Source organism: Ovis aries, chromosome 12 (genome assembly GCF_016772045.2).
Source record: "Ovis aries strain OAR_USU_Benz2616 breed Rambouillet chromosome 12, ARS-UI_Ramb_v3.0, whole genome shotgun sequence".
NCBI lineage: Eukaryota > Metazoa > Chordata > Mammalia > Artiodactyla > Bovidae > Ovis > Ovis aries.
Window position 1 is genome coordinate 20335410 of NC_056065.1, and position 12743 is coordinate 20348152.

A 12743-nucleotide genomic window follows, 5' to 3' on the forward strand; every position below is an offset into this window, starting at 1 on the left:
TCATACTTTTGCATTTGATTTTAAGGATACACTTAAAAGGATGAACAGGGTCACTGTTTTCTCATTCCTATAGGTAACATTAGTTCTGTGTAAAAGAAAAGTGATCACTTACCTTTTGAAGGTGTCAAGACAGTCCTTAACAATTCTTCACTGTGATACACCTGCTTTCTAGAATGGATTGATGAGACTAACTGCCAAAAGATCGCTCCTGCTCCCATTTGTCTAAAAGCAAGGTCAGGAGTTTCTGGACTATATATTGGGTTTTACAATTCATAAGTGATCAGAATTCCTAGCAATCTACAGACTTCTTAAAATATCTAGTCACACACTGTGAAGTGGTATCAAGGTTTGGTTCTCAGAAATTAGAATACACGGATGGATAATGACACTACAAAGTACCAACAGCTAAAGCTCTATAATTACACAAATAAATAATCATACATGCAATGCTAAGAGTTATAAATGTGTTGTTATTCAAAAGCATTCTTTCCCATTGAAAATCCACTTCCTTTTCTCTCTGTAGCTGAAAATTAAGTCATTAGGACACAATCAAAAGACTTGGTATAAATCAAACAAGCAATTTTGCTTTGTGTGAAACATCATAAATTATAAGTAAACACAACTGTGGTTAAACAGTAGTATCACTACTGTTATTATAACTTATAATCACTTTCAAATAGAATCAATTAAAATCCGAAACACAATCAACCACAAACTGGAGACATATTTTTATATTTAGAGAATAGAAAAGTCACCTTTCACTCATGAGTTCATCTGAGACTTTTTGCTCTTCATATTCCATTTTGTCCTTATTGGTCTGGCTTATTTCCTCACTTTCTAAAACTACTCCTTCATCTTGGATTTTTGGACCCTGTCTAACTATTTTCAATTTTCTTTTTTTGACTTTGTTCTTGGAAAACTCTTGATATTGGTAAGCTCTGTTGTCATTGTCCATGTCCTGATCTCTGAAGCCTTCCAGGGGCTGGGTCATTGTCCGCTTGTTGGGGTTCTCCGGCGGGAGGTCCACTGCCATGCGCTTGACCTTCCGCCTCCTGCGCAGAGTCCTGTTCCCAAGGCTGTCCACGGCAAAATCAGACTCATGCCAGAGGGGTCTTTTCCCTCGAACATTATTATTCAAGTTGGATGCCGGCCTGCGCTTTGCCACTAACATTTGGTCGTCAGAGTCACTGTGATCCTTTTTATTGTTATTGTGGTTCTCTCTATAATCCTTGCTTGGTTCTTCTAAACTAGAATCAGAGCCTTCACTTAAGCAGTGACCGGTCTCCCATGGGTGATGAACATTATACGACCTCCGTTTTCTCCCCCTCCGCTTCCTGGCCTGGCGTTTCAGAGGGCAAGAGATACTTCGAGAATGGTCTCCCGTTTCAGCAAATCCACCTCGAGCTTGCTCTGAGCTCTCCTCCAAGGCTGAGACAAGGTCATGAACCAGTTCTTCCATGGTTCGACTGAAATGCCTACATTTTTTTTAAGGAGAGAAAAAAAATAAATAGTCAGAGTTAACCACAATTCACACTAAATCTGACTAGAATTAATATTTATTACAAAGAAATATTTAAAAGCTACTTAGTTTTTCTATTCAAGAAAATACAGTTCCAAATATTCTGACTCATTTTAAAGCTTTTTCTTGTATAAGTTCTTTCATTAAACATAGAAATTACTTCAAGATAGAGTAAGCATAATATCCACAATGAAAGAGCTCAGTAATTTTACGTTTTTATTGTCCAATTATGGAAAAGTTATTTCCCCTTAAATCTCCATACTTTAGTCTACAGCTGTCCTTTTCCTAGTGCCAGTTTTTCTAGAGCAGATGTAAGAGTAGAGAGAACTTTCTCAATCCTCTGCTGCCCCACCACACACACACACACACACACACACACACACACACACACACACACACACACACACGCCAATTTCTAAGGAAACAAGGAAACATACAATCCTCTACTCACCACATACTATACTCAGGCACTGCCATGATATGCAAGGCAGACAGACAGGCAGGCAGGCAGGTACATTCAAGATTTGTAATACATGTGAAAAGAAAATTTAACCAAACACAGGACATATATTTGAAGTGAAGTGAAAGTTGCTGAGTCATGTCCGACATTTAGCGACCCCATGGACTATACAGTCCATGGAATTCTCCAGACTAGAATACGGGAGTGGATAGCTGTTCCCTTCTCCAGGAGATCTTCCCAACACAGGGATTGAACCCAGGTCTCCCACATTGCAGGCGGATTCTTTACCAGCTGAGCTACTAGGGAAGCCGTTGGCTAATCTCACAACCCAATGAAGCAGAAACTATGTTCATGTTTAACCTGGAGCCCCACTGGTCTACTATGGCCCATAATTTGTTTACAATCAACCTGAAGCAGTTGCTTAGGCCTTAAAAAGCAGAGACCAAAACACTGAACTACGTGAGAAAATCATCCACTAGTCAGCAAGGATAAACATCAGTATTCTTTAGGAACTCTTGTAAATTACATCAGTCCTTTCCAAACCCAACTCTCAAAGATTCTAAGTTGGTAAGATACAGGACGCAGACACATGATTTTATCTTTGAAACATTGGAGGTAATTCAAATATGCACCTTTCTTATGAAGATCATTAACAATTATTTCTTAAACTGAGTTCTAGAAGCACCTAGGATCAAAATATTCTCCATTACAGAGGTTTATAGACTTTCTGGAGTCTATAGCAGGGGTGGGCTTATTTTCCACTTTCCGCTTTGTGGGACAAATATCAACAACCTCAGATATGCAGATGCTACCACTCTAATGGCAGAAAGTGAAGAGGAACTAAAGAGTCTCTTGATGAAGGTAAAAGAAGAGAGTGAAAAACTTGCCTTAAAACTCAAAATTCAAAATACTAAGATCATGGCATCCAGTCCCAGAACTTCATGGTGAATAGAAAGGGAAAAAGTAGAAGCAGTGACAGATTTTATTTTGGGGGGCTCCAAAATCACTGTGCATGGTGACTGCAGCCATGAAATTAAAAGACGCTTGCTCCTTGGAAGGAAAGCTATGACAAATCTAGACAGCATATTAAAAAGCATCACCTTGCCAACAAAGGTCTATGTAGTCAAACCTGTTTTTCCAGTAGTCATATATGGATGTGAGTGGAGTATAAGGAAAACTGTGCACCGAAGAATTGATGCTTTGAACTGTGGTGTTGGAGAAAACTCTTGAGAGTCCTCTGGACAGCAAGGAGATCCAACCAGTCAATCCTAAAGGAAATCAGTCCTGAATATTCATTGGAAGGACTGATGCTGAAGCTGAAGCTCCAATACTTCGGCCACCCGATGTGAAGAACCGACTTGTTAGAAAAGACCCTGACACTGAGGGCAAAAGATGAAGAGGGCAGCAAAAGATGAGATGGTTAGATGGCATCACTGACTCAGTGGACTTGAATTTGAGCAAACTCTAGAAGCTGGTGGACAGGGAAGCTTGGCGTGCTGTAGTTCATGGGGTTGCAAAGAGTCAGAAACGACTCAGCGACTGAACAAGAAGAGCAAGACACATTTTCATAAAGGACCCAGTAGAAAACACTTTAGCTCTGTAGGCCATTAGGTCTCCGTCACGACTACTCAACTTTTTCCATGGTAAGCCCAAAACAATCATCAGGAATACAGAAATGAATGGGTATAACTGTGTGCTAATAAAATTTTATTTATAAAACCAAGTGATGGCCAGATAGTTTTGCTGATCTATGGTCTATACATAGTCTTCATAGTCCATAATTTGAGGCTCTCACAAGATCCCTTAAACACCTTTCAACTTGGTCTTTTCCTTTTGACAATAGCTTGAAAATGAACACACAGGTGATTCAACTGGATTTAACACTTACCATATGAGGTACATATAAGGTTTCTAAAACTTGAGTACTTATTATGTGCCAGACCCATTTCTAAGTGTTTCATATGCATTACAGAATGTCTTCTACATACGAAATCTTCAAGTTGCAAACTTTCAAAGATGCAAAAGTGTGTTCACGTGGCTGGCGAATCACGAGTTACTTCACGTCTGGCATACATTGCCATGTGCGTGCATCCTTTACAAGGAGTTGTGCTTTTGTGTACATCACTGTATGGTGTTTTATAGTATCTTCGTTTTAAGCACACGATGTTCAGAAGCAAGTGTAAAAGCAGCAGTGATGTAGCTGGTACTAGCGTACTTTTCAAGGTACTGTACTGTAAGATTTTAAAATGTTTTGTTTTTTTGTGTGTACTATTTGTGTAAAAAGCACTGGAAATCTATTCCAGTACAGTACCATACAGCTGATTGGGTTAGCTAGGTACCTACGCTAAGTCTGTTTGACTTATGAACACACTCTCAGAAATGAACTTGTTCATATGTAGGCAACTTACTGGACCTCATTTCATTTTCACGTAATAACCCTATAAGGTGGGAGATGAAATACTCAGAGACAGAGATTTAAGGCAGCTGGCCCGAAGTGACACATGCAGGAAGTGGGAAAAGCAGGATTCAAACTATGACAATCTGGTTCCAGAGCCTGAATGCTCACCTAACTATATGCAAGAACACCTCCATAATTTCAGTAGACAGTTTGCATTTTTGTTTATGACTGATTTAGTAGCAGGAGATACTATTTATTATAGGGACAGATTTAATATGTATCTATAGAAAGCTGATGACTCACAGTTAAGCATTATATTCTCCTGAACACAAAAAGGGGATGACAGACTTAAATAAGCGCATTAGGGTGGAGAGAGTGAGTTGAATTCAAAGAATCAATGATACCTCAGTAAAATGCATTCTGTAAGCAATTAAGTAACAGGACATTGTCTTCCAGTTAATGTGGGTTTGTATTTTCCGTATCTGTCTCCTTTGACATTTTGAATGAGTAAACAGAAAGTCTATAGAGACACATAGTTTTCAAAGACATGGTGATTCAAATAAATATTTGGCCACCTGATGCAAAGAGCCAACTCACTGGAAAGACTGATTCCGACAAAGATTGAAGGCAAAAGGAGAAGGGGATGGCAAAGGATGAGATGGTCAGATAGCATCGCCGACTAAATGGACATGAATTTGAGCAAACTCCAGGAGGTAGAGGATGACAGGGAAGCCTGGTGTGCTGCAGTTCACTGGCTCACAAAGAGTCAGACGTGACCCAGTGACACAACAGCAATGATTTTAAATGAACTCTGCAGGCTGCTGCTGCTAAGCCGCTTCAGTCGCGTCCGACTCTGTGCAGCCCCATAGATGGCAGCCCACCAGGCTCCCCCGTCCCTGGGATTCTCCAGGCAAGAACACTGGAGTGGGTTGCCATTTCCTTCTCCAGTGCAGGAAAAGGAAAAGTGAAAGTGAAGTCGCTCAGTCATGTCTGACTTAGTGACCCCATGGACTGCAGCCTACCAGGCTCCTCTGTCCACGGGATTTTCCAGGCACTAACATTTTTTTCTTTTTTCCTTTAAAAAGGTTCTGTATAGTACTGGGGTTTCAGAACACTGAACGTGAAGAGAAATATGCATCACAGAGAAACGAGTAGTAAGCCAATACAAGGGCTAAAATTCCAACTATACTGATAAGCTAAATGGATCTTTTTTCCAATACCTATATGTTTTTATAACTGCTTTTTTGTTTTCCCTTTATTGCAAAGAGTATTTTGTTCTTTTCCTTTAACATTACTTCTTTGGAAGAAATGTTGTCTGAGAATTATCTTTGAAAACAATACTGCAATCCTTTAAAATAACTCACTGTAAGCCAGTGTAGATGTTTTTCTGGAATTCTCTTGCTTTTTCTATGGTCCAGCGGATGCTGGCAATTTGATCTCTGGTTCCTCTGCTTTTTCTAAATCCAGCTTGAACATCTGGCTGGCAAGAGAATTCCAGAAAAACAGCTACTTCTTCTTTACGGACTACACTAAAGCCCGTGACTGTGTGTGTCACAACAAACTGTGGAAAATTCTTAAAGAGAGGTCCATTGGCATCACTGACTCAATGAACCTGAGTTTGAGCAAGCTCTGGGAGACGGTGAAGGACAGGGAAGCCTGGTGTGGTGCAGTCCATGGGTTTACAAAGAGTCAGACACAACTAAGCGACTGAACATCAAACAACAAGCCAGTGTAACATATCATACAATAAAGATTCTTTGTCTGAAAGAAGACTCAGTATCATCTGATTCTGGAGGAACTTACTTTTTAAAGAAATTGTTTCCTTATGATGGGTGAAAGACTGGTTCTAAATAGTAATTTAGTGCTTTACTTCGGCAGAGAAAATGTAATGGTCCTAACATTATAAAATGATTAGCACAAGAGACTTAATCCACTGAAATTTTGATACTATTCAACTAATTTCATTTAAATTAATTCATTAGTACTACTCTTAACGTAATTTAACAAAATATAACCAACAGTATTACTAAAAATGAGAGCACACTTTAAAACATTATTAAAATTGTGCCAGTCTTATCTGATCTTATATTGATTTTCTCAGGAGAAACTAAAAAATATTTTAACGAGAAGAATCTAACGTATTCCATCATGTGGTTCAAACACCAATCAACTAAAACTACTTTAAAAACCTTTTCAGGAAAAAAAAAAAAAAGAACAACAATTTATAAATAAATGGAAAAAACAAATTTAAGTGACATTCAGAGTTCAAATCACCTTTTCCCCTTTAGTGTCAACTCACCAGTCTTGCAAGTCAGTCTCAATCAAAATTCCGTAAATGAGCCAGTACTATTCCAGTTGGTCAAGCTGCTCCACTCACATCTCTCAGGTAAAACTGGCATCAACCAGCTTCACAGAAAAAGTCATTATAAGAGACCATCACATGGTCAGTAGCCCCTTTCTTCCCTTTGCCTTGGCAGTTATTAAAGACCACTGCCCTGAAACATGCTATCCTAAAGATATTTTCTTAAAAGTCCTTTCCTAATGGAGGTGAACACTGGAAATATGGAACTTTCCAGAACAAAAATCTGTTTATTAAGCAACCATAGTTTTAAAGGTTGAATTATAGTAAAATCCAGTGAATCACCACTTAGCTAACTTGAAAGTTTTGTATTCACATTTACAAAACAATTTCTCTTCATCTGGGACCCACTGGAAATGAAATCTTTTGGGCTTAGTTTGCACTGAGTATAATGACTAAGAGAACAGCTCACTAATCAGCTAGCTCAAATGAACAGAATAAAATTACAGCCCCATTACTTATATAAAGTTGGACTTTATCAGAGGAAATGACTTGATAAGCATTTTGTTTTTTCAGGTCATATTAGATTATGCTGAGCAATCTAAAATGTATAATCAATCCAGAATCTGATATGCCCGTTCTACACAAGAATATTTGGCCAAAGGTCAAGTTTGCTTATTTGTTTGTCCACCTCCAGGCAACATTAAATATCCACTAAATGAGTCAATTGCTCTCACTGGTTTCCTTTAACACCAAGTTCTAATTAATTCAGAAAAACACCTTCCTAAAAAAACATATGTTCTAGAGCAAAGGTCCTCAACCTCTGGGCACGGACCAATACTTCCAGTCAGATCAGTGGCAGCATTAAATTAGAAATAAAGTACACAATAAATGTAATGTGCTTGAATCATTCCAAAACAATTCCCCCTAGGCCTCCCTCCCCAAGTCCATGGAAAAACTGTCTTCCACAAAACCAGTGTCTGGTGCCCCGAAGTTTGGGGACCACTGATCTGCAGTGAGGAAGATCAGATAATGTAGAAAACCCTGCAACTCAGTTTAAGGGTTTTGACAACTGTTTTTGGTTCAAGGTAGAAAAGTGAGGAAGCTGCCCTAGTTCTAAATTACCTCTCCTATGCCCTTGAAGAACTGACAAGTTGACAAACGAACAAAGGGGCTCAAACGGCGTCAATAATGTACAGGAAAGCACAGCAGGAGTTGAAGACCAAGAAAGCCCAGAAAACAAATGCCCCTCAATAACCAACAACTATTTTGTCAATGGCTATTACTTTTTGGAAGTTTGTATTAAGCAATAACTACTATTCCCAGAAGAGAAAAAAATAGCATGGAAAAAAACACAAGTGAATGTGTTAGTCGCTCAGTCGTGTCCAACTCTGTGCAACCCCATGGACTGTATCCCGCCAGGCATCTCTGTCCGTTGGATTTTCCAGGTAAGAATACTGGACCCATAAAGGTACAGGTAGCCATACCTTTCTCCAGGGGATCTTCCCAACTCAGGGACTGAACTTGCATCTACTGCTTGGCAGATTCTTTACCAATGAGGCACCTGGCAAGTCCATACATCAAGGGCTGAATTTTGTGATTGATTTAACAAAATAGGATTCCTAAGAATTATCTAAAGTTTGACTAAGATTTCTGCTGCTCATAGGGATTTATAGATTTCCTTCCTCAAAGGTAATATTATTTGTTAAAATAAGTCTTAATCTCAGTCTAGTAACCTATTAAGAGATATATCTTCAATTTTCTCTATTTATGTATTTTAGGACAAAAAAATTAACAGTAATTCTAACATTAAATGGAAACACTTGGACTAACTTAGAAATTCCTTGACCTATATGTGGTGGTGGTGGTGGTTTAGTTGCTAAGTTGTCTCTGACATTTGCGAACCCGTGGACTGTAGCCCACTAGGCTCCTCTGTCCATGGGATTTTCCATGCAAGAACATTGGAGTGGGTTGCCATTTCCTTCTCCATGACCTATTTGTATAAAATCATTAATCATAAGTAACTTTTTCTCTTTTTTAAAAAAGTAGCATGGCGTGGGAGGAATCTACCTTATTTTGAAACAGGCATATAATTAATTATAATGTTATATTGACACCAGACAATAAACATGGAATAGAATTCTCTAGAGGGAGAAAACGGCTGGGAGAAAACTGCAAAGAACATGAGCTTTAAGAGTCAAAGCAAGAATTTGGAAGTTAAATTATACTACATTCATCAGTTATAGGACCTTGGACAAATTACTTATCTTTTGATTCTGTTTCTTCATCATGAAAATGTGTATAATGCGTACCTTGTAAGGATTCTTGGAGGATAAGAATGAGTACTTAAGTGTGAGAGCAGTTATTTCATCTTTTAACAACCTCTACACACAAGAGGAAATTGTTACTGAAAAAATCAAATCATTGTTCTTTTAAGGTACAAACTATACTATGAACACTGAGTATATCATAATAAAAGGTAAGACTGTCAACCTTTCTGAATTCTTGAACCTCTCTGAATGATGGAGAGAGGGAAGATAACAGACACTTGAAAAAATCTTGCATGGAATTTCAAGAAATTCATGCACTTCTTTAAAGATTTTTGATAAAAAAAAAAAAACCCTTAGTAAAAAAAGTAATGCTGTGTGTTTGACCTATTCCTATCCTAATAATACACAGATACAAGAAAAAAAAAAATAGAAAAGTAAGGATATCATCCTTCCAAGTAAAGAGTCACAAGATCTGCCATCAAACAGAAAAACTCATTTCCCATGATGGGAGCAAAAGTTCTACTGACTTGCTCTCAACTGGAGGCACTGCTGGCAGCTGCTACTTTGTCATTTCTGTCACAAGGGAACCCTCAGAAACCTTGCCTTCCTCCTTACCCTACTGCCAACAAGACAAAAAACCGATCATACATGGAAGGCTTTAGAAAAACAACGAATTCTATTTTCACATAGTGATTTTCTAACTCAACTTTCCAAACAGTGATTTAATAAGACCGCTCCTTCATTATTTAAATTTGAAGATCATTCTTTTGATTCTTTTTCTTCATTTAATGACTTCAGGAGTTATTCAAACTTTTTTCCTTACACTGTATTCACTTTTGAGATATAAACTGTTGAATAAAAAACTGCCTAAGTGAGAGAAAGTCAAAGTCTAAAACAAAAATAAAGTCTAAAAAATCATTCATAATATATTAATAATGTTCATAGCATATAATAAACAGTTAGGCAACCTTCTAGGATTTGGGAAATGAGTCTCATGCATTGGTCATACATGGTGACTACTCAATACTTTTGAATATATAACATATTCTGAATTCCCAGAACAGGAATGAGAATGAGACCACTGAATATTAATTACAAGTACCTAAAATAATGCTTGACAGATGTTTTAAAAAAAAGTCTAGGTAAGGAATCCGCCAGGAGACCTGGGTTTGATTCCTGGGTTGGGAAGATTCCCTGGAGAAGGAAATGGCAACCCACTCCAGAATTCTTGCGTAGGATATCACATGGACAGAGGGGTCTGGCAGGCTACAGTCCATGGGGTTGCAAATAATCGGACAAGGCTGAGCAACTAAACAACACCTAGGTGAACAAATCAATCAAGGACTAAATGAATGAGTAAATAACAAAGGAAAAATATGACTTCGCTGAAAATTTGGACAATTCAGATTTCAAATTGAAATGCCAAACTAATTCAGACAAATCTAAGAGTATGAAACTGACTCCAAAACAAACGGTCAGATAAAAAAAAGTTATTGAAAAGTAGTTTTCCAGACCTAAAGTTTCCACTATGCAGTTTTCCAGACCTAAAGAAAATGAAAATACCAAACAGAAATGAAATTATAGCATAAAAGGTCCAGAATCAATATAGTTTATTTGTAATGGCTATATTTAAAGCAAAGACACATAATGTGAAACAAATAGATAGTACAGCTTGATACATCAATAATGATTTGATAATTCCATTATCAATAATTAACTTTTTTGTTGTGTTCAAACTTTAAAATCTTTCCAAAACCCTCAAAAGTTGACTTTTAAATAAAATTTACTAATAAAGTAAAAAGTAGTAACAGCATGTCAAATTCTAAATGTGATTTGTTCATTAAATAAATCAATTTTGAAAAGGCAGGTTAACATTTCAAGTGCCGAAAGAGATACTTTTAGACCCTACTTTCTTTCTCTTTTTTTTACTGGAAGATAATTGCTTTACAATATTGTGATTTTGGCCATAAAACAACATGAATCAGCAACAGGTATATATATGTCCCCTCCCTCCTAAACCCTCCCATCTCCCTTTCCATCTCACCCTTCCAGGCTATCCCAGAGCACTGGGTTGAGCTCCCTGTGTCACACAGCAACCTCCTCCCAGCTCTCTATTTTATATACGGTCATGTATGTTTCCATGCTGTTCTCTCAATTCATCCTGCCCTCTCCTTCCCCGCTGTGTCCACAGTCTGTTCTCATGTCTGCGTCTCCACTGCTGCCCTGCAAATACGTTCATCATACCATCTTTCTAGATTCCATATGTGTACATTAATACACAACATCTGTCTTTCTCTTTCTGACTTACTTCACTCTTTGACCCTACTTTCAAAAATGTGTATGAGGTGGCAGGAAGGGGAGACAGATACTTTCAGCTATAAAGATTTTATAAAAATATGAACTATCAAGACTTATAAAAACAACTTGTACAAAAAACATATTTCCTGACACACACAATAATCATAGGATTTTTTTTTAACTGTATAAAGCTTTTCTTCCTTAGGCTTTTAACTTCTAAAATACCAGTTCTACTTTTTAACAAAAGATTAAGAAAGAGAGAAATCCTCTACACTTATGCAGATGGTGCCTAAAAATTGAAAAACTAACCTAGACACTGGAGAAAAGGCTGAAGGCAAGGTGGGAGTTAACTATATCAGGCCTAGTTAACAAACCTGTGCATATCCTTTCCAGTTTATAGACTCCTTGTGATATGGTATCTCATTCAGATGCACAGGCAGTACAGCAGGATAACTAAGAAATTTTTTTTAGATATACTGGAAGTGTCCCTCCTCCAGGGAATCTTCCTAACCCAGGGATCGAACCCAGGTCTCCTGTATTGTAGGCGGATTCTTTTTACCAGCTCAGTCACAAGGGAAGCCCAGATATACTAGAATCATACTGCAAATATGATGCTTGGCTAAGTTAATAATACTTAAACAATATCTGCTCCTGTCTTGCCATCTCTAAAATGCAAAGAATAACAGCACCTATTTCAAAAGATTTATTGGGTTGACCAAAAAGTTTGTCCAGGTTTTTCCTAACACTGTAGAAAAATGCCCAAACAAACTTCTCGGCAACCCAATACATGAGATGACATATATACACAAAAGCTGGCACCAATTACCTACACCGACTAAGTAGCATCCTGACTGGCACTGAGATGTCATCACTGGGACAAAACTCACATGTTTAGTACAGTCAATGTCTGATGAATGAATGAAAAAGAAAATTCCATTAAGAAAGTCTGAATAACAAGATGGTTGCACAGATAAACTAGAAAATATAGGATCCAAATTTCTGGAACACTCACTGTCAAATCAGGCATAATTCAAGAATTTTATTCAAAACACTAATAACATGCTAGGCACTATATTATACTCTGATGCCGTAAGAAAGGACGTAGTTCATCTCAAGAAAAATAGAGAACTGAAAGAAAGTTCTCTATATCACAAAAAGGATGTGTGTGTGTGTGTGTGTGTGTATGTGTGTGTTTGTGTGTTCAGTCATGTCTGACTCTTGGTGACACCTTGGGACTATAGCCCCCCAGGCTCCTCTGTCCATGGAATTTTCCAGGCAAAAGTACTGGAGTAGGTTGCAATTTCCCACTCCAAAGGGATCTTCCCTTACAAAGAGGGACCTAACCATGATTTGGATAGGAGGAGGAAGAGGAGTTTAAGCAGTCATATTTTCCCATTAAACTGTCATCTATCCTACAAATCAGTAATCACTACAGCAAGAGCAGACCAATCTATACGGCACATTTTGTCTCCCCTTCTTAAAAAGATGCTGAATGGTGA

General features: G+C 37.9%; 1 protein-coding gene across 4 annotated transcripts in view; it reads right to left on the reverse strand.

Moving 5' to 3' along the window:
- The window catches only part of GPATCH2 (G-patch domain containing 2), a 201487-nt gene that overhangs the window by 187040 nt on the left and 1704 nt on the right, over positions 1-12743 (reverse strand). For all 4 annotated transcript variants that reach the window (XM_042257084.1, XM_060396031.1, XM_004013599.5 and 1 more), the window contains exon 2: positions 756-1475. In XM_042257084.1, the coding sequence (XP_042113018.1) occupies positions 756-1475 (720 nt within the window). The remainder of the gene's footprint in view (positions 1-755; positions 1476-12743) is intronic.